Source organism: Telopea speciosissima, chromosome 7, assembly GCF_018873765.1.
Source record: "Telopea speciosissima isolate NSW1024214 ecotype Mountain lineage chromosome 7, Tspe_v1, whole genome shotgun sequence".
In the NCBI taxonomy this organism is placed as follows: domain Eukaryota; kingdom Viridiplantae; phylum Streptophyta; class Magnoliopsida; order Proteales; family Proteaceae; genus Telopea; species Telopea speciosissima.
The window spans coordinates 67,355,515-67,378,791 of record NC_057922.1 but is presented as its reverse complement, the minus strand read 5'-3'; the positions used below and the strand labels follow the sequence as shown (position 1 = coordinate 67,378,791).

At 40.8% G+C, this 23,277-nt stretch overlaps 1 protein-coding gene across 1 annotated transcript; it reads left to right on the top strand.

The window, feature by feature from the left end:
- Window positions 1–4,627: 4,627 nt before the first annotated feature.
- On the top strand, window positions 4,628–4,867 carry LOC122666625 (small polypeptide DEVIL 22-like). Its single transcript, XM_043862656.1, has one exon. The coding sequence runs from the start codon at window positions 4,672–4,674 to the stop codon at window positions 4,849–4,851; it is 180 nt and encodes a 59-aa protein (XP_043718591.1). The 5' UTR covers window positions 4,628–4,671; the 3' UTR covers window positions 4,852–4,867.
- The last annotated feature ends 18,410 nt before the right edge of the window (window positions 4,868–23,277 follow it).

Below are 23,277 nucleotides of genomic sequence, written 5' to 3'. Positions count from 1 at the left end.
GAGTGGGAAGGTGTTAGGCATCCATCTCACCCCCTGAATCGGTCTTTCTGCTAGATGCTTGATTTCAAATGTTCTCCCATGATGATGCAATTTTTACTAACATGTAAGATGATAAATATGCATAAAATAAAGAAAAACAACAAAAGAGCAAAAATATGCTTAAACGATCTACATTATGCAAAATAAATGGACATAATGAAAATATGTACCTGACGGTAAATTTACCAAAGACGCAAAAAATGCAAAGTGAGGGACCAACCAGCTTAGGCGGAGATGGACAGACTACCAAACTCTCTATTGTCGGGCAGAATAATGACTATAAATGAGGTATTTTGCATTCGAACTTCGGGAAGAGTAATGGCTATACCATTGTGAAAAAGTGATTTCGCAATTCAGGCTTCGGGCAGAGTATCGACTATAAGTGGAACTCCTACTACTAAGACTTCAGGCAGAGTAACGACATCATCGAGGATGAAAGAGCATATTGCTTGCACTTCGGGCAGTACCTCAGCGCTATATAGACTAACACGTTGACAGGGCTTTATAGACTCTGACAAGGCTTTCGCATCCTAGAAACCAATGGGCTTCCTGCTGCCAAGACTCCTATAGTACTCCCACGTCCTAGACACCAAAATCCTAAAGCCTAAAAAAGACGAAACGGCAAAAAAATGGATAAAGGTACTTTAGGGACCAAAATCCTTGTTTTTGAACTGTTTTCAACTAAAATAGGGGTCCTTTATTTATAAAGGGTCCCAAGACATGGCGACGGTGCCAAGAGCTGGATGACGCTGTTGGGAGCTCGATGGCACCCATCGCCATCTTGGTGGTGCCGGCGAGCCTCTGGGTGGTGTCATTGAGTGTTTCGACGGTGCTACTGACCCCCGGGATGAGCCACCGAGGCAGGTGGCGATGCCACCAATCCCGGTTTGGCTCCGCTAGGCTCTGTTTGGAAAAAACTGGTCTTTTCTCTTAATTTTGGGTATATTTTAATGGGTTTATGGGTGACTTGAGAGAGACATCATCTATCCATGTCCTTGTTGTCATCATTGAGGGGTGACAAAATTCAGTGTCTACACTTTCGGTTACCTAAAATGATATTTAACTTATTTTGTTTTGGATGTAGTAACTTGATCCTCTCGTTTATAGCGGCATCCCCTCTATCTACAATTTGAAAGAAGACTAGCTTTGCTTCAGAGTGGGTGTGTCTGCTTCTTTGAATGATTATGCCCCATACTTCTTCTCCATAGGCATTGCAAATCCAAATCACAAGATTCGTGAGAAAGGATGGGAGGTCTTGGTTCGGGAAAAACAAGAACCATTGTTTCGGGAAAAGCTGCTTCACACTATTGTACATTATTTTACCCTACCTAAAGGCACCCTTGCCCATGTTTCAGAGCGAGCTTCAACAAGCTCCTGTTTTGGGTCCCTCTTCGCTAGCTGTATTGCTGGCTCTAAGCGCCTAGACCCTCACTGAATGAAGGAAGAGGGGAAAAAAAGCCAAAAACATTTATTTGAAAAAACACACCTTGACACTAACCTATTCAAAACAAAAATAAGTTCATTGCCATCCTTTGGTAGCATCTTTCTCTTTTCCTATAGGACCAAAGGCCTCTTCTGCTTACCAGACTAACACCGTCAGCCAGAGGGAGTCTGGGTGTAATTGGGGAAAATCGATGGCAGGAATGTGTAATAGGGCAAAGTACAGGGGAGGGGATGTAATTTATCCAATTAAAAAAAAGAATCGAATCTCTGAGCCCAAGTGTCCAACTCCTCTTCCGATCCATTATATTATCTCTTGGATCAAAGCATCTCTTGGACCCTGCAACTCAACCCACTGAGCCCAACTCTTCTTCCATTATATTAACAGGAAAATTAAAAACCTAAAATGCCAAAGTGTCTCCATATGAAGACTTAAAGAGTCAAGTCTCATCATCCCCTACCTATTTCTGGTGGGTTATATCGGATTTAGGTTTTAGGTGTTCCATTTTCTGTACCCATTACTGTATAAATAGATTTCCTTTCCATTCCCATTTCCATTCTTGCTTCCATGGTTCCCTCCCTTTCCTTTTCGTACTCTCTTCAATTCCTCTATTTTTAATACCCTTCTTCGGAGAACACTGCTGAACTCAATTAGTTGATACTGTTAATTTCAAGGAAACCATTGGATTCTTAAAACCCTGGATGGATTGAATCTGTGACTCACTTTTTCCCCCTTAATTAAATTCCTCTATTGTGATTTGTGAAGGTTTGTTGTTTGTTGTTATGGTCAAGCTACTGCTGGAAATTAATTGCCTTAGTGAATTCTGAGTTCCTAAATCTATATTGAGTCCTCCGTGTCTTCCATAGTTATTAAATAATTGTTTGTGCTTGCACATTATTAAAATAATTCTTTAACATTTCACGATTTAAGTAGATTATTTTCTAATTAATGATTATGTAAGGGACATGGCTAACATACACCGTTATTCTTTAACATTCACTGTTATAGTGCTCTTCTTATTAATATGTTGTGAATTTGGAATGAAATATGTTCCTCTTCTTTGTTTGTGCTACATTTGGATTCAGATATATAGGTAATTAATTACCAATTTATGTATGTATATTGCCATTTTTTGGGTGCCATATTGTTCAAATTTAAACATTTAAAATACTTACCGTCCGATTTTGCCTTTTTGCCATACCTACCGTATTTTACTGTATTTTTTACTGTCCCGTTCACGTTTTGATCCATTTAAAACACGCCCGTATCAAACACCATTTTGTTGTTCCCATTTTAACTAATAGAGTGACTGACTGCACATATCCGCGGCCTACTACTACTGTTGTTGTGAGCAAGGCACAAGCACGTGCAGGGTGAGAGAGAGAGAGAGAGAGAGAGAGAGAGAGAGAGAGCCAAGAGCTTAGGTGTGCCGATAGGGCGCATTGGCAAGGGCGCAGACTGGCAGTTGCGCGAAGCGCAGGTGCATGCTAGAAGAAACACGTGATGTGGGCAGGAGAGTAGGCCGACACAGCTATGTGGATAAGGTGCGACTTAGGGCGTAATGGCAGCAGCCGTGCACGTGCATTACCATGGAAGTGTGCACGCGCACCACCCTGGAAGTGTGCACCGCCACTGGTTGCGGATCTGAAGAAATCTCTCCAAAAAAAATTCTCTACCTATATTGAGAGTGAACTAAAACCCTAATGGCTCTAATACCAATGTTAACAAATTACATCACATGGACACTGTTAGGGTGTTACCTGAAACGGAGATGGGAACGCAACGGAAATAGATCTTAAACAAATAATGGTTATGAGCCCCCACAAACTTACAAATCTTCTTCAACTTATAGGTATCTTGTTAGGTTTCTCCACAGAAAAGTCCACACCACAAATCCTTGGGAATTGATGAAATCCTACAGAGAACAGAATAATAACTTGGAGAGCAATAATGAGAGTGAGAGAGAGGATTATCTCAACTTAGGGTTTGGGGGGTTGATGATATGCATTTATAAAGAGCCCCCCTCCCCCTCATAGTATCCTAGTAGGAATAGGATGTAGGGGGAAGGCCACTTAAAGTGGCCGACCTCCCCATGCAGGTCTCGCTTGCTCGGATGCCCTCCCACAGGTGGGCGCTCGAATCAGGTTATACCCGCTTCGGTTTACAACAAGGACGATTGAAAGTGAAATTTAGGAATGCTAAGACCCTCATATCAATTAGGACTCAAAGCCAAAACCAATTAATGCTACATTAGGTATGTAGTATTGGAATGCATTCTAGGTTGATAATGTATTATAAGAAATCATACCAAACGCAACCTTAATTTCAAAAACTTCACTATGATTCTAAATGCTTTCAAAATATAGTTGTATAGTTCATTCACTTTAACTACAATTTAGAGTTGAGATCTTCAAAGGGTGGGTATTTGAGACCCACAAAATGTTGAGGTTGAGAAAATGATACTACAAATATATACGTCAAATAAAATGTGGATCCAGATATTTAAGATCATGAGTAGAAGACTAAGGTTGTCGTTTGCTATGATTTCTTGAAATGCATTATCGACTTAACGCAACCTAAGACTAACTCAGATCAATCTGGGAGCTGGGACCGCTGGGCGCGGGGGGTACAGCCAACTCTGCCCCCTCACAGAAGATCACCTTCCCGGCACTGTGATCCCAAAGCTACTCCTTTGCTTTGTGTTGCTTAAGCAGCTCTCCTTTTCTTGTGCATTCTTTAATTACCACTTTAGTCATTCCCGCACTTCCACTTTTATGATTTTACCAACTCTATTTATTAATTTACTTATATATAATTATATTAAAGAGTTCCGCATTCCGATACCCACGTTCAGTCCCCTTCTCCTTTGGTTTCCTTGGCCATTCTGGCCTTCTGATTAAATATTCCCTCCCCTCGGATTAGACTAAAATGCAAGAAAAGATCGCGCCTTTCCATGCACAACCCAATTTTCGAAACTGACCATGTTCATGACTTCATTCACTCCCCTTCCCTTCCCTTGCGACCTAATCAACCCCCTTTTTTTTACCCTTTTTCTCTCGAGGCTCATACACTTGCAAATAAATATGTATAAAAACTCCCCTCCTCAATCCTCCTTACCTTGATCCTTAGGACTCATAGGTAGCAGGTGTTGTTGATCTTTGATCAACACCAACCAACAAAGTGAACAAACCATGGTTCAGGTTGATCAACTCCATCAAAACAATAAATGTGTCCGTCCCCGCTCGAAGAAGAGTGTCCATGGCTTCTCTAGCAGGTGTGCCTCTCTGGTGAAGGAGCAACGTGCCAGAATTTATATACTTCGACGCTGCGCAACCATGCTTTTGTGCTGGTACATCCAGGGTGATGATTGATCGATCGATCCATAGAGAGAGGGGAAGGGGACTGGGGACCCCTTCAAGTATTAATCTTCCCTCCTCCTGAAATACCTATATATAGCTCACTATGTCCGTTTGATACGTTGCGCTCCCGGCCCGTTCAGTTTTAATGGCTTATGGTGTAGCTAACTTCTATTTTTTCTCCCATTCCTTCTCTTCATTTTTGACCTGATCGACACACATGATTGGGTTTGTGGACATGGGAGAAGTTTCTTGCTGCTCCAATATTGCTTTGCACTGAACTGGGATCGAAACTGCAGGTAGCACTAACGCAGGACGTTCGACTCTGAACGTTGCTCCTTTTTTTTTCTTTTTTGTGAGTTGGCGGGAGGGGTGGAGATTCAAAACGATTTAAAGACGTTGAAAGGACTCCATATGTATAACATGCTATTTCCTCCTACCTTCTTTCATTTTTTTCCCTGTATTTCCACAGCAGATGCATTGTGTTGCTTAACAAATATGTAATCGGTGTTTCATCCCAATAATAACAAATTTGGTCATAAAAATTCTGTGTTGTGTATGTGCCAGTCGGTGGGTGTTTGGGGGGGGGGGGGGTTGGTGTATGCAGGCATGTGTGAATGCACGCACGCACACACACAGATGGAGTGATGGTGTGAATGCACGCACGCACGCACACAGATGGAGTGATGGACCATAGATTCGAATCACTCGTTTTGAGTTCGGTTCCTCTGCACGGAGTTCGACCCTCTCCAGCTTCATTGAAGAGGATTCCTCTCCAATAACGCTCTCCTAAGGCCACGTTTCATATCCATTCACGCTGATTTAACTCCGTTTTCCTTGTTCTTTTTTCTTATTTTCTATTTTTCTTTTTCCTCTCCCTCTTTTATAGGAATCCATAAAACGTAATTGAAAAGGAAATAAGTAATTAAATCTAGAATCTAATCTCAAATCTCTCCCTCTCTCTCATACCTTACGCGAAACAATCTTGCAACTCAGTTCATGGGCTGAGGTATTATCACAGCATGAGGTACTGGTATCATATCGCTCCTATTGGGGCAATATGTAACAGTTTTGGTTGTGGCCGATCTTGATATTGTGTTAATATTGTATCGGTGATACGTTACGGCCAAGGGGTAAAACAGTTTTTTAAAAGGAGATCAGGGGTAATTTTGTCAGATACGGCCGATCCTTTTCGTTATCATAGCGGTATCATATTGGTTTTGCAAGTGATTGATACCTAATCCAATACCATGTAGTAAAACCATGGGTTTTAGTGATCGATAACGGTCTCTAACGATCCAGATTGGTTAGGTTCACCCCTGTTTCCTTAAAAAAAATTAGATTTTTTAATTTAATTTAAAATTTTACCCTTGTCTATACTGGTCCATCGAGATTGGATCGGCAAGGAATCGGTATTGGTCTCAACCGATACTGATTCTATGATCTTGATATTGTGTCGATACTGTATTGGTGAAATGCTACAAACAAAGGGTATAGTAGTAAAAAACCTATTTTTTAAAAAAGAAAATCAGGGGGTAAACTTATCCGATACAACCGATCAGTGTCAATGCCATATCGATATCATATCGATTTTACAAGTGATCGATACCCAATCGGTAGTGTTCATCAGAACCAATGTGAGTTGCACGATTGGTTCGCATAAGGAGAGAGAGAGTAGATTTGAGATAAGATTATGAACTTAAGAGAGAGAGAGAGATTTGAGATTAGATTCTGGATTTAATTACAGGAAAAAAGAAAAATAGAAAAAAGAAAAAAGAATGAGGAAACGGAGTTAAGTCTCCGTGAATGGCTATGAAACATGGCCTTAGGAGAGCGTTATTGGAGAGGAATCCTCTTCAATGACGCTGGAGAGGATCCAAACTCCTCTGCACGTACCAATAGGGGAACGTACATGTGAGAGCCAACCACCTGTCCTATTTTTTCCATTTAAAGGGGAGGAGGGGTTTTTATGGAAACAAAAGTAAAATGTGATTGGCTCTGAGATGTACGTTCACCTGTTGGTATGTGCAGATGATCCAAACTCATTTTGAGTTCGGTTCCTTTGCACGTACCAACAGGTGAATGTACATGTGAGAGCCAACCACCTGTCCCATTTTTGCCATTTACAAGGGGAGGAGGGGTTTTTATGGAAACAAAATTAAAATGTGATTGGCTCTAAGATGTACGTTCACCTATTGGTACGTGCAGATGATCCAAACTCGTTTTGCGTTCAGTTCCTGTGCACGTACCAACAGGTGAACGTACATGTGAGAGCCAACCACCTATCCTATTTTTGCCATTTACAAGGGGAGAAGGGGTTTTTATGGAAATAAAATTAAAATGTGATTGGCTCTGAGATGTACGTTCACCTGTTAGTACTTGCAGATGATCCAAACTCCTTAGTTTTTTATAGACAGTGGGTGTAGGAAGACAAATTTGAATTAAATTGAGAAGCTCATATCTATCAAAAAAAAAAAAAAATTTGAACTGAATCTCATAGGCAACAAAATAGGTGTGCAACCACGTTGGGTTGGGCCTAACCCCGCCTAAGGTCCATCTAGGATATCCTTAGAGAAGGGTTGGGCTGGGCCGGGGCTGGACCGTTCTAATATTTTCATATTTATGGCCGGGGGCGTAGATCTATCAACCCTAGCCCAGATAGTATGCTGAAAAGCCCAGTTCAAGACTTGAAATATTCTAAGCAAAGCTTGCACCCCCTCCAATAAAACTAAATCATTTGGGATTAATCAAGGGGCACTTGGTTCACTGGATGATCCACCCAAAGAAAAACTAGTCCTTTGCTTCTAGTCTAGCCTTGTAGCAATTTGGCTTATGTTGGATATTGTGTTCATCAAATCCAAAATAAATTATTTAATTTTAATTAATTCACATTTATGGGCGATAGTGTGTCCAGAGGTATGACTTCAAAGTATATATTCTCAACTAGAGTTGGGCTTTCTGTTTGAATGGTTTTCATATTGTATGTTTTCTGAGAATAAAGATTCTAGGCACCAATGTTAGTATACATTTATGTGTTTATCGAACTTGATCATTCAAAAACCCTGCATGGTTTACTGTTGGATATGTTATGTAAAAGGATTCTCGTGATAGTTGTGTGATCCCTAGACCTGAGAGGTCTTTATCGTTGCAGATCGACATTATGTGCTTTTGTGTACATATGGTTGTTGTCTATATCTGACTGGCTATACATCATTACACTGGGTTTGCCATGTTTGCATGTCAACATAAGTGACGCTTAATAAGGAATCCACTTCCCGTGGAGGGAGAATATCTCAAGAAAGAATCCTGAATTTGATTGGACGAAATCCCAAGCTCGATGGTTTAATTGGAAAGTGTTCACTAAGAATCTATAAAATTATTATTTGTAATAATTATATTTTTAAAATGCTTTATCACATTATTTTGGTGTCCAGATAGTGGCCTGGATACTCTATGCTAGTTGTTCAGTGGAGTAGAGTAGTGACAGTAATTTAATTATATGCGTTGAGGTCCATTATTAGATATTGTAAAGTGGAGGCATATTTACGTAATGTTTTCTATCAATATAGGATTTATGGTTATTACAATACTAAGGTGTACTTAGGGGCAATTATGTTGAAGAAAGGAGGGTGAATGGTGGGTGTAGGTGATTGTGATCTTATAGCAGAGAAAGATGTTAGAAGTTTGGTTGTATGCTATTCTGACCATGCTTTTTCAAAGCCATTTTGGGAGGCAGAATTCACCTTCGTGTGAATGGTCAAGGAGAAATCGTTGGGGATAAGGTTGCTAGGGCTCCTAGCTTGCACAGTTTTGGGGTGCATGAGAGTTTTGTCGTTGGGAGCGAAAGGAGGGAGGGGCAACTTCTAAGAAGTCCTTTGCTAAGGTGGTAGGAGGAGGAGGGCTTACGAACATAGTCGCATTGTCGATCCAATCCATGTTAGTAGTGTAACCAAGGTTATTATTCCTCAGAAGGCGTATAAGGAACATTTATAGAAGTTTCATTTTGATCTGATTGCAAAGGTAACTTGCGTTTTCTATCAATTGAAGATCTTCATAGATTGGCTCAAGAAGGCTGGAATCTCAAGGGGAGAGTGGAGATGACGTCCCTTGGCAAGGGTTTCATGGTTTCAATTTTTTTTAGAGGCAAACATGACTGTGGTTTGGAGACGGAGCCCTTTTAAGATTGCAGGTCAAGTTCTTCGTTTCCAAAAGTGGCGTCTTGATTTTAATATCATTGACCATTCTGTTTTGTCAAAGTTAATCTAGATCCGTTTTTTGGATTTTCCTTTCGAATATTGGCATGAGGAATTTCTTCTCTCTATTGCAAAGGTGGTGAGTCATCCGGTAGCTTTGGATAGAAGAACGTGTCGGTCGTCAACAGGCCATTTTGCTAGGGTTCTTGTGTAAAATCTAAATTGGGTTTTTTCACATAAGCCCTAAACATATCCTATACAAGCACTAGAACACGAATCAAATAAATATCGGTGAACAGAGGCGTACCTTGCACCATAGTATGTTGGAGATGATTCGATGCAGTTCCCAATGAACTTCTCTTCCCTGGTTCTGGATCTTCCAAAGCACCTCAAACCTCCTTATTTGCTCTCTACCTTTTTGTGTTAAAGTGGAGAAGAAACGAATGAGTGTTGTGGGGACCCAAAATAGAGTATATATAATACTATCCTGACCCTAAAACCCTAAACCACAATGGGTTGGGCCAGCATATCCCTAAACTAGAGAGTGAACCGAACCAGTCTGTGTAACTTGATTCTCACCAATTAATCAACCTAAATAATTAATTTAGCCCAAAATCTTGTATTCTACCACTTGAGCTATATTAATTATAAAGATGTCCTTTAATTGGTGTGGCCATAGAACCTCATTACTATAACCCCACTTACTTTGATCTAGTTGAAAAACCCACTCATGTCGAGCAACAACAGAAGATAAACCTCAACATACAACATACAACTTTTTGTCATTACAAACATAAATGAATTATCAACGTGAACCCTGTGAGATATTAACATGGAAATAGTGACATGCACTGTAACTTGACAAATGTCATTCCATGCAGGTCCTTAACTTTGATATTAACCTATATTTTGGCAAACCACCTATAACCTGGGATTAATATCTAACTGTAGTAAAACCACCTATCAACTTTGGCAAATACTGCCTATAAACTGTGGCAAATTAAACCATAAATATCAACAAACAAATACATGATGGAATTATTTTGCATAAAATAAATGCAGATGTCAAATAAGGAATATAACCATATCCATCAAACTGTACCCAAACAAACGGGCTAAAGTACCAAACATAAATGAATAACCAACAAGAAGCAAAATTCCCACTAACCAAGCATATCGAATGACTCGATAATACCCCTGTTTGAAACCTGACCTTTGAACACTCCCACTGGCAAGGCCTTAGTTAGAGGATCTGCCAACATGCTATTAGTCTTCAAGTGCTCAACTGAAATTTGTTGTTCAGTGATTTTCTCTCTCGTCAGAAGATACTTGAGCTCAATGTGCTTGGAACTACTAGACTTCTTATTGTTCTTTGAGTAGAAAACAATAGAGCTGTTATCACAATATATCATCAAAGGTCTTGATATGGAATCTATAATCTTCAATTCAGAGATGAAAATTTTCAACCACACAACTTGTTTAGTACCCTCATAAAGTGCTATAAACTCTGCCTGCATTGTGGATGAAGCCAAAATAGTTAGCTTTGCACTCCTCCAAGAAATGGCACCCCTTGCCAACATAAAAAATGTAACCTGAAGTGGACTTTAGATCATCAATAAACCCATTGAAGTTTGAATCTGAATATCCCATTACCTCAAGTTGATCACACCTGTTGTATACAAACATAGAGTCTTTGGTCCTTTGCAGATACCACATGACCTTCTTGGCAGGCATCCAATGAGCCAAGTCGGCATTGGATTAGAATCTACATAATACACTCACTGCAAATGCTATGTCGGGAAGAGTACAAACATGTGCATACATCAAACTCCCTACTGCTGAAGCATAGGGTATGTTTATTATGGAACCTTTCTCAACTTCATTTTTGGGACATTGCTCCTTGTTTAACTTGTTACCTTTGCTGATAGGCACATCTCCAGCTGAATACTTGGACATATTGAACCTGTTGAGAACTCGATCAATCAATGCTTTCTGAGATAATCCCAGAAGTGCTCGTTTTCTAGCACAAACAATATCAATGCCAATGACAAATTTACTTTCACCTATGTCTTTCATCTCAAAATTTTCAAACAGAAAACACTTCGTTTTGAGAAGCAAAGTCATGTCATTGCTAGCCAGGAGAATATCATCAATATAGAGCACCAAAAATATGAATCTACTCCCACTGATCTTCTGATAAATGCAGTGATCCATGGTATTTTCAGCAAAGCCAAAAGATGTAACAACATCAACGAACCTTAAGTACCACTGCCTTGAAGCCTGCTTCAAACCATATATTGACTTCTTGAGCTTGCAAACCATTCTCTCTTTACCCTTAAATTTAAAACCCTTTGGTTGATGCATATAGACATCCTCATTCAAATTTTCATTTAGGAAATTTGTTTTAACATCCATCTGATGTAGTTCCAAGTTATAATGTGCCACAAGTGTCATGATAATCCTAAAGAAATCTTTTGATGACACTGGAGAGAAGGTCTTCTTGAAGTCAATTCCTTTATTGTGTGTAAACCCTTTTGTTACTAGTCTAGCCTTGTAGTGATCAACATTGCTTTTAGAATCTTTCTTGGTTTTGTAAACCCATTTGCAGCCTATGGCTTTACAACCCTTTGGTATTTCAACCTCCCACACCATTGGTACTCATGGATAACAATTCATCCTCCATTTTATCCACTTAGAAGAATTCATGCTGCTAATGGCTTGTTCAAACTAACTGGATCCTCTTCATCTCCTATGTAAAAATCACATTCATTTAGATAAATAATAATAGTCTGAAGGAATGGTTAACCTTCAAGCCCTAACCGGTCTTGCTGGTCTTTCTGGTGGTAATGCTGCCTCAACCTCAATTGTAGGTACATCTGGCAAAGCTGTGTCAACAATCACATCGTCACCAATAGCCTCAACAATAGGCTCTGGTAAATTATCTCCAATCATCAAGGGTAGCTCAGTAGAACGAACTGTCTCAACTGGAATCTCAACTCTCTCTTCCTCAAACACAAGATTGCGTGCCTCAGGAGTTCTCAAAATCATCTTCAATGAATTTAACAACACTATTCTCAACTAGTCTAGTGCCTGAGTAGGGACAATAAAATCTAAAGTCTTTTGACCTCTAAGGGTATCCCACGAAATGACAACTGATAGTTTTGGGATCAAACACCTTTTCATTTGGGTTGTACAATTTAGCTTCCGCCCTACAACCTCAAACATGCAAGTGTCTAAGGTTGGGCTTCCTACCAATCCAAAGCTCATATAGGATTTTGGGAACCGATTTACTTGGTACCCAGTTAAGAATAAGTGTCAGTCTTAAGCACCTCACCCCATAATGATTCTGGTAGACCACTATTACTGATCATACTCCGCACCTGTCTTTCAAGGTACGGTTTCTCTTTTCTGCAACACCATTTTGTTGTAGTGTCCCAACCATAGAATTTTGATGAGATATCCTATGCTCCTGTAGGTATTTGGCAAACGGTCCTAGGTATTGATCTGTATCACCATGCTTCCCATAGTACTCACCATCTCTGTTAGACCTGACAACCTTGATTTTCTTGGAAAGAAAATTCTCCACTTCAACTTTAAAGATTATGAAAACATCTAGGGTAGTGTAGGGAAATGCCCACAAATGTCTGTGTGAATGAGCTCCAACAATTCCTTGCTTCGGACTGCCTTCTTCTTTTTAGACTATCATATTCCCCTTCATGCAATCCACACACACGCATGCCATGTGAATCAAGTTCGATCAAGATGCCATCCTTTACAAGTCTATCTATCCTCTCCTTGGAGATATGCCCTAACCGTTTGTACCACAAATTGTAAGATTTTTCATTGATAATAGGATGCTTAGTGCCAACATTCATCACCCATGAAGATTCATGATTCACTTTATAAAGCCCATCAACTAAACATCCACTACCAACAATACTAGAGGCATGAGATAAGGTAAAACCATCTTTATTGAAATTAAATGAATAACCATCTCTAGTAAGAGTAGAAACTGAAATCAAATTCCTCCTCATGGAGGGAACATAAACTGTATTGTTCAAATCAATAAAAATGTCTGAACTTAAGTAAATCCTAACTACTCCAATGGCTTCAACTTCTACTCGCTCTCCATTGCCAACGAACACGTGCACCTCATCCTTGCTTGGCACCCTCCTGCTTATTAGCCCCTGCAAAGAATGAGCGACATGTATTGAGGATGCAGAATCAATCCACCAAGAATTCATAGGAGCATCAATTACAAAAGATTCAAAACAAATAAGTGATAGATCAACAATACCAGGACTACTATTATGTTTCGGCTCATGAGGTTCAAGTATTTGTCTTGATTTTGACACTCTTTGAGAAATGCTTGTATGTTCTGCTGTTGATTGGCCATGTCCCTAGTTTATCTTTTGATGAACTGGGCCAAGTTTTTGAGTTCTTGTGCTATTCCTGGTAGGGATCTTATGTCTTCGATCTGCTCATATTGCTAGTATGCTCTTTGACTATAGGGTCCAAATGGGTTGAGACCTTTTGAAACATAAGTCCAAATAGAGGCATCGACTTCTTTTACGATCTTGTAGATCTCCTCCAGGGTGGTATACAAGCTTTCATCTTGTTCCTAATGACATGCCCAAGTGCTATAATGACATATCTCAATTGTTGGATGGTTGAAGCAAGCTCGTCCCTTTCTTGGGTTTGATCGAGTAGTTGATTGTTTCCAAACATGTTGTCAGTTAGACTATCAAGTCTTTCACTACTTTGCTCATCAACATCTATGCCAACGAAGTTGTTGTCACGGTCCTCTTCTTCTTGTAGCCCTTCAGGTATGGACTCGACGGGAATCTATTCTTCATGATCAGAATTGATCATCATCAAAGTCTTAAGAATCTTCATCCTCATCAACCCTTATGTTTATCATGATGACATCATCAGGTAGGGCTTCCACTAGAATGATGGCAGTTAGGGCTTGGACCAGCTATTCAGTCCATTCTGTAACAGGGGGATCATGTTGACCCTCGACCGATGTGATCAAGGCTTGTAAGTTAATTGGTCGATCCTCCTCTTTAAGATTGTTAATGGACTTAAAGTTTCCATCATGTGGCGGAAGGAGGTTGGTCTGTACATTGGGTTGGCTTGATTGACTCGCAAACTTTCCCTCATCAAGTAGATCTTAGATTGCATGCTTTAATTGGTAACACTCATCAGTCGCATGCCCATTTTGTTGATGGTACTCACAAAAGAGGTTGGGCTTGTACCATTTCGGTAATGAGTTTGGCAAGTTAGCTACTGGATCTTGGTCAGGACCCCTTGTTGGATTAGTTTCTTGAGAACTAAGCTCAGGGGCATGCCTATATCTATCAAGTGTTTTCTCTGCCGGTTCATTCCTGCCCTTGGGGCATTGTTCTCAATCAGAAGTGGGGCCTCTATGGTTGGTGCCACCACGTTCACCTCGGTGTTCTTGCTTGGAAAGGTCTTTTTACTTGCCCCAGTTCACTGATTATTCAATGTTACACCTTGCTTAGGATTCCCTTGGATCAAGTCAGGAGGGTTCAAGGCATCTTCAACTTGCTCGCTCGCTTCAAACAAGGCCTCAAAGGTAGTCAAGGGTTGAGCAAACAAATAAGTCGTGTAGGACATCTGGAGATTCTTGATGATCATCTTGACCTGTTCTTTCTCCGTGGGCTGGTCTCACATTAGTGAAACCTTGGACCTGAACCTCATCAGGTACTGAGTAAACCCTTTGTTAGCCTCTTGCTTAGTAGTTTCCAAACCTCAACTGGTCAATTCATCTAGGTGTTGTACGAGTATTGGTTCTTAAAGACCTTCACCATGTCATCCTAAGTGCGGGTTTGAGAAGAATCCAAGGACATAAGCCATCTCAAGGTGGGCCCAGTCAAAGACATTTGGAATGTCTGGCCCATTTGTTGTTCAGAAAAGTTCCTCATTCTCATCTGGCCTACGTATACCCTAAGGTGGGCTCATGGGTAATCGATTTCATCAAATTTATTGGATTTCCACTTGAAACCCTTAGGTAAACGTGCTTCAGGGAAGAAACAAAGTCCCTCAAAGTCGATCATCTGGTCCTCTACCCCTTTCACATTCTTCATAACGTGTTCCAATTTCTCAACCTTTTGCTTTAGGAGTCGAATCTCAATCGAGTCAACGGTGAGCTACAACCCGGATGTGATGACCTCCTCTTCTAGGGCCAGATTAGGGAATTGTAAAGAACCTCTATGGAGTCGTGTGTGACTCTGGTCCAAATTGGCTTGTGGCAATGCAGGAGTAGGGACACTTGTTGCCAACTTAGTCAGTAGGCTTACAAGAAGTTGCATCTGAGTCTTCAGCTCCTCAATGTCCGTACGATTGGTTTCATTACCCATTTCTTGTTCAAGGGGACTTGAGACGCGAACTAATCTTCTTTCGTCCCTAGCCCAACTAGTTGTAGAACTGGTATCCTGTCGTTCTAAAGTAATGGTTCCTAATTAGATAGGGTCACGATTAGACCAAAAAGGAGAAATTAAGGAGAACCTAGGCCTATGATAAACCTCATACCCCAAGTATGTCACCCTAGGAAAGTTATGATATGCAATATGATATGCAATATGATGTGCAAACAAGTTCACAACAAGCATGCCAATCCCAAACAAAGGCTAGTAAGTGTGGGCGCTAAGTTGATAAAGTTCTAAGTTGACCCATACGTCAGACGTCGCAAATTGGCGAAACGGGCCCAAAACGAGATCAGAGTTGATCAGGCCGGTTAAGAGCAAGGTCAACAAAGTGCCGATTCGGTTCTCAAACAATATTACAGTTAGTGTGTCGTGACCTAAGCGTTGGGCTCTAAATCCCTACATGATGCATGCTGGTTAGAGGATAATAGGACCGAAAAAAGGTTCCCTTAGCAAGGTGCTCCTATATACCTCTCACCACTCCTACAAGTAAGATGATCAAGCGGTACGATGGTGCAAGCCTCTTTGATATACCAAATGGTACGATGCTAAGAGTTCTAGTTTCACCAAGGGTAAGCCGCGTGTCTACACACTGGGCCCAGGGTTACACTATGTGGTGTAAGTAACAGGGTTAAACCATGCGTTGTTGGCATGACCAATGGTGTGTGATAGTGTATGCAAATTATGATGCAAGTTAGTGCATAGAAGTTAGCATCCAAAAGCATACAATAAAAGAAAAAGCATGTTATAACAATACAACATATGCCAAGCACATCAAAAGTCTGACATATTTTACAAAGTAAAAGCTATCCCTAGTGGAGTCGCCAATGTTAGGACAATGACATGATGGAGGATCTCCATGTGGACTCCACCTTGCTGCCTCTTTGGGGAGGAGGGAGAGGTCCATTGAATGTTTGGATTCGCTTCCTAGAGGAGGGTCTAGGACCCAAAAATTGTACTATAGTGACTCTCATGCGATGCCCTTTTGGGGATAAATGGTCCGTTGGTATTGGTACGGGTCAAGTTACGGTCTAGGGAAGGTATTAGGCACCCTAGTCCGTCTGGACTTGCTGGTCTTTCCATTGCTAGGCACAGTTGGCTAAGGTCATTGCATGCTTTTGGGGGCTATGTAAAGTACAAGGAAAATTGTAAGAAAGTAAGATATAAGGATGAAGGGGGAGAAAAACATACCCGGAGGTTCGGCTGCAAGGCAAGGGTTAGTATACGGAAAGTAAAAGTAAAGGACTCAAAACCGATGGGACCTAAGCATGATTGACTCTAACTAGTTTGAGCATGATGGAATGATGGACATATGAAAATAAAGAAAACAACCTATTCTAAATGCACAACATGGAGGGAGTAAAGAACAAGAGAGTAAATATGCAAACTAAAATTAAAGATGCATGAGAGACATATGTATGGCATGTGAAAATATGTAATGTTTGAATGTAAACATGAGGGAGTCTTAGAATAAGGGATAGGGATCATGAAAAGATGCATGCATGGAAGTGATCAAGATATAGCATAAAAAGCAGTAAGAAAAAGCAAGGACTGTGTGTGATCACCATCTAGATAGATGGGATCACCTTCCTCTAGAGATGTAAAATGAAATAGAAAGGGAGAACCATGTAGATTAAACAAAACTTAAAAAATGAAGGAAAGCCTACCTAGTTTGAAGATGACCCAAAACAGAGGTGTGGAGATTTCCCTTTTGTAATTCAGGAGATTTGGACGTTGAGCAAGTATCGACGCTTGTAAGGGGTTTCTCTTGTCTCTTTGCAACACTTCATTGTCCAAGTGCCAAGATCAGCGGATTGATGCCTCTAAGCCTTGATCTTGAAGTTTCAAGGGGGTATGTATCACTCAAGAGGTGGGGGAGGCAATAAGCTAAGGCTAAATGAGGGGTCAAAGACTAAAGACTCAAAGCTCTTGAATAGGGGAGACTGTCTATGAACGGGGGACCAAGCAAGACTTTATGTGAAGTGCATGTCACCCAAGTTGATGCCTCTAAGCCTTGATCTTGAAGTTTCAAGGGGGTATGTATGACTCAAGAGGTAATAGGCTAAGGCCAAATGAGGGGCCAAAGGCTAAAGACTCAAAGCTCTTGAATAGGGGAGACTGTCTATGAACGGGGGACCAAGCAAGACTTTATGTGAAGTGCATGTCACCCAAATTACCCTCCTCAACATGGGCGGGGGTGTATTTATAAATGTAGAGGGGTGTGTGCACTCCCAAATTCGTGTAGGGATCCTTGGCTTAATCCGGATAGTCCAAAGGAGGGGTCTTTGCATCGATGTGGGTGTAAAGTCAAGGTAAGAGCCGATGGGTGGGTAGCAAGTATTTAGTTGCCTTAGGGTACGTTTCTTGGGGCCTAAGGGAGCCAAGATTGAGATCCAAGTTGCCAAATTCGTGCTGGGTCGCGAAAGGAAGTGAAATCGAAGCTAAACATGGCAAGTTTTGGCTTCTTGAATTTGCACAGATTCAACATTGAAATTTCCCGAGTCGATATTGAAGTGGGGTGAGGTCGACATCGAGCGACTATCGATGAACAACACTCGACATCGAAGGAAATGGATCGGCTGTCGATGTTTAATTTCTAAATGTTGAAGTAAGTTAGATAGTAGGGGGTTTTGCTTGACAATCAAAGGGTATGGCTCGATGTCGATGGAAGGTGGGCTCGATATCGACTCGGGGCCTTTGACTGTTGACCTAGGTTTCAGTGTCAACAAGGGTGATTTGGACTGTTTGGGCCAGGTTCTGTGCTGGGCCAGACTTGTTCAAAGAGGTCTTGGTTAGAGCTAGCCTTTCCAGGGGATCTTGGAGGGCTTGGAGGCTTTGGTTTGGGCTCTGGCAAGGGGAATTGATGATCGATAAATGGATTCGGGCAGTGTGCATTGACGCTACATCCACAGATACACCGGCTCTAGGCCTTGGAGGGTACTCATCATCGTTACGGGAAACCTTCGGGGGGGGGAAGACAAAATGAGGTGTCTACATCCCCTTGAAAAATCATACGTATAGAAATTTAATTACAAAAATGACATTAGGCAACATCCCCATACCATGGTTACCCCTCAAGCCCCACATGTGACACGACCATAAGCCATACAGACAGCGCTGGACGAAACGGTCGTGACAGCGCGCCCAATGAGCATCCAACGGCTGGGCATGTTGGGTGTGCCCCAGGATGTGTGCCTACACGCATCCCAATGTATGCACAACCAGCCTAGTAGTTGGAGGGCTCATTGGGCTCTCAACTCATTGGAGAGGATATTAAAAAAAGGGAAAGAGAACGCTTCTTGACTATGTGCGACGTCTGTGCCCAGACACAAGATCATGTCAAATGATTGCCACACCCTTGGCAATTTCTGCCTTTTCATGGGGGTGCGGTGATCATTTCATATGACCTTATGTCTAGGCGCAAGGGTTGCATGCTCCACGTGACTAGGTACTCAATTAGTGTTCTTTCTCCACCCCAAAAAATAAAAATAAAAAAAAAGCACAATAAAAGGAGTGGACGTTAATACCAATTTTGGCCGATTCCCTTCCAAAAACAAAGATTAGGGCATGTTTGGGCCCATTCTTTACCGATCCTGAGAACGATTCCCGATCTGGATCATAGTTGGAAAACTAGGTTTTGACTCGGGCGAGTCACCCGCGTTGAGTCAAAAAATGGGAAAACTTGGTCATGATTCATGTAGACTCGTTCAATCCAAAAACTAACCAGACTCGGTCCGCATTTGTCTAAATCGCTTGTGACTCGGTGTTTTGTTTTTTACTGAGTCAAATAAACTCAACCGAGTTTAGTTAATCTTTAACTTCTCTCCGAAAAACTAGTTTAGAGATCCTCATTGAACCTAAAACTTGCTCAGATCGCTCTGTGAAGCGTTGCTGCTGCTTCGTCTTCTTTTTCTTCTCTCTTACTCTCTCATTATCTCATAACCAAAACCAAAAATAAGAAGGATAAAAGGATAGAATGGGGGTGTTTCAGCTACAAAGTACAAAGCCTTGTTGATGGCTCTCATGGCGATTGTTCTTATCATCTTATATGTCATTGAAGACGCTAGCATTGCTGATCTCTGGCCCCAAGTCCTGCTTCACCTCAACACCCATAAAGAATAATAGAAAAACAACCTAATCGTTCTCCAGTCATCTCGTGAATCTCTCCCTCTTCCCCTCCATCTTTCTCCCTCTATCGTCTTCTTCCTTAAATCCTTTCTCCGAGTCTCTCCATGAGTTTTTGCATCTGCTAGCGTTAGCGTTAGCCATTGGGAATCGTGAGATGGACAAATAGAGACATTGAGGGAGCATCTATGGCTGAGAGCATGAATTGCATGTTTTCAGGTTTTTAGCTAGTAAGTAGAGTAGCCTTTGGGCTCCTTGAAGAAAGAGAAGGATGATTTTTTTGGGAAATGAAATGAAGGACGGTTAAAATATTCAATATATATTTGATTTAAAGCTGTGAAGTATTAGTGGACTTCAAAAGATAGAATGTTAGGCCAGTTCTCTAATTTTTTTTTGCTAAAGAACGATTAGGCCTGTTCAACTTCTCGTGTGTGAGACTTGAACTGAAAAAATTGAATGCAGACTTGTAGAGGAGCGTAATTAACTATATAAGAAGTCAAGGTCATTCCCATTATGTATTTTGACGGATTATTATCCCCTCCAATTCTGACACCCCCCATTCCTCCAATTCTTCTGTAGATGATCGCCACATGGCCAAAACTAATCTTACGATCCATTTTAAAATTCAGTTTTTGCTTTTCCCAAAAAAAAAAATCACTTTACATTGATTTTGTCTTTTCTTTCCCGTTATTCTCTCTCTCCTTTCTACCTCTGCAACCTACGTTGCGATAGGGATGAGAGCCTGCCGGAGTTCAAAATCGGACCATTTTTCACAAGAAACTATGATCCGAGAAGAACTTCTCCGAGAGATAATCAAATCAGTCACACAATGAAACAATGCAATTCTTAAGCACATTTTACAAACTGCAAGGACAATCAGTACGAGAGCATAAACTGCAAGATGGAATTGGGGATCCCAATTATATTGGAGAATAGGATGTTAAAACTCAACTGAAATTCTTTTTAAAACATCAAAGCTCGAGAATAGGGTGTTTAAACTCCCAAACTGGAAATGCTCACCTCACAGATTTTGTGAGCCTCATGAGCCCTAAAGCCCAACCACCCTCTATTTTATGCGACTCCCAATGTCTAGTATCCAGTTTTCCATGTTTGAATAGGGCAGTGTGACATTCAAAGTGAATGAAAAAGAAGTGAGAAGAAAATGGAGGTGGTCGTTAGTCGTAACCAAACCAGCAACCATCGATGAGAAGAAATTTCCAACTTTTTTCTAAACTTTCAAGGCAGCACATGGAGAACCATGATTCTTTTTCATGTAAAAATCTCCAAGGTTTCCTTCTCGTGGGGTTGGGTGATTTGAAGAGATTGGGGGTAGAAATCTGTCTTTTGTTCTTCTGCTCCCTATTGCTGTCAAATATAAACATGAATGTTTTGTTAATTTTTCTCTCTACTCAATCCAGTTATGATGTGTGCATTGGGCCACATCCACTGATGGATTAAATTATGGGACTTGTTCTATTTCTTCTTTGCTGGTTAAGAGTTAGAATTTGTATCTTATAATATTGCATTGTAAGAGATAATCCCCTACAAAAAAGAACTATAGAAGGGGAAGATTGTTCAGTGTTGCAGAAGATCATAAAAATAAAAATGATTTAAAGGAGAACAGGACTCGTCAGAAAAATTCCCTTCTTTTTTTAAAGGGAAATTTATGAAACACCCCCCGAAAATGGGTTGAAACTCGGATCACCCCCTGAAATTTGAAAATACTCAGATCACCCCCTGAATTAGAGCCCTATACTCAAATTAGACCCTACCGTTAGTTAAGTGATGAAGTCAGCTAGTTAAATTTTTTGAAAACCCTAAACTACCCTTTGGTTAATGTGAAGTTACTTTTTACCCTTGGATCTAAAAACCCCAATTTTTTTTAAGTTCATAAGGATGAGGGGAATCAGAGAGGAATATTCCCTCATCTTCCCCAAATCAACAGAAAGACAAATGCAAGCCATTGGTTCCAATCTGTCCAAGTTGCAGAAACATCGTCAACAAAAATCTACCAACACCAAATTTTCTTCACTTAATGCTGGCGATACTCTGTTTTTCTAGGCAAAATTGAGATTCGTTATTCTCTGCATCAAGCCATTGGTTCCATCTGCGATTTCAGGGATTGATTGGACATACCAGCAAGGACACTTGACCCTTACCTGAAGCTGGTCCAAGTGATTGTTGTTGTGTTATTAAGTTTTCTCCATGTGCAGGCAAACTCTTTTTTTTTTTTGCAATTTCTGGGCAGTTTTGCATTTAGCATAAGTTTTTATCTAACATTAGATGTGTCTGATCCTTTTGGTCATTATTGGACTCCATTAAAGACTTCTTCGATCTGAGTTTGGTGTCAATCTGACACTCTAGTTTTCTGTTTTATGAAATCACCCAAAATTCTTGATTTCTAATCTCAAACTCTTATTTGGGAGATGAAAAATCAGGGAGAGTGAGGGATAAAAAAAGAATGCCGAGAAAGGGAGACTAAGAAATCAGGGGTTTGAGAGTGAAATCATAAAAGAAAAAGGGAAAGAGATCGAGAAATTAGGGTTTTAGTTTCAAAGCAAGAGGAAAAAATTAGGGGCTCACTACCTACACAGACGGAATCGGATCTCAATCTAAAACGAAGAAAGGAACTGAAAACCCCAAAATTTTCCATTGGAGACCGCTGTCTCTTGGCTTTTTTGTTTTTTTCCCTTCTCTCCGGCGACTCTCCGGCGAACTTACAGGTGTGCGGAAGAGGATGAAATCAGGTTGAGGATGAAGGAAAGGGTAGTATTGTAAATTTAATTTTAATGATTTAGTACAAGGGTAAAATAGTCTTTTTACATCAATAACTAACAGCAGACTAACTCCGTTAGTGTAGAGGGGGTGATTTGAGTATTTTCAAATTTCAGGGGGTGATCTGAGTTTCGACCCATTTTCAGGGGGTGTTTCATAAATTTCCCTTTTTTAAATCAAAGATTAGGTTGCTCACTCCTCAACCCCAAAATCACCATCAGAGCACCAGAACAGAACCTCAGAACCCACCCCTTCATCGCCTTCTGGCAATCCCAAACTAAAGATCCTAACAAAAACAACCGTAAAGTTCCACAAGCCAAATCGGTCTCAGGTTTCCTGTTATTACTAAACAAAATCATCAAAGCGCAAACACCCAACAATCGAAAAACCCCAAATTTAACCCTCCATCTCCTCCTTCCCCATCCCTCAAATCCTCCTCCTCGCGAGGTTGTAGGTCCAGAGAGGAAAGAGAGGTTTGATTTTGAAGAGGTTTTCACCGAGAAACTACGATCCGAGAGGAAAGCGCACACAGGTTGCAGATCTAGAGAGGAGGGAGGAATGGTCCGATTTTGAACTTCGGCAGGCTCTCATCCCTCTCGCACGCAAGTTGCAGAGGTAGGTAGAGAGGGCAGAGAGAACAACGGGAAGAAAAGTGATTTTTGGGAAAGGGGAGCAAAAAGTGAATCTTAAAATGGACCGTAGGATTAGTTTTGTCCACGTGGTGACCATCGGGAGAGGAATTGGAGCCTTGGAGGGGTGTCAGATAAAAATCCGTATTTTGACATGATTCGATTTGATCAGATTTGACTCGCCTGAGTCACCAAATTTTTTTAAAAAAAAATCCATATTTTGACACGATTCGATTTGATCAGATTTGACTCGCCCGAGTCATAAGATTA

Bases quoted from the DNA above. Each gene is read 5' to 3' on its own strand.
- LOC122666625 (XM_043862656.1), top strand. From the start codon at position 4,672: ATGGTTCAGGTTGATCAACTCCATCAAAACAATAAATGTGTCCGTCCC.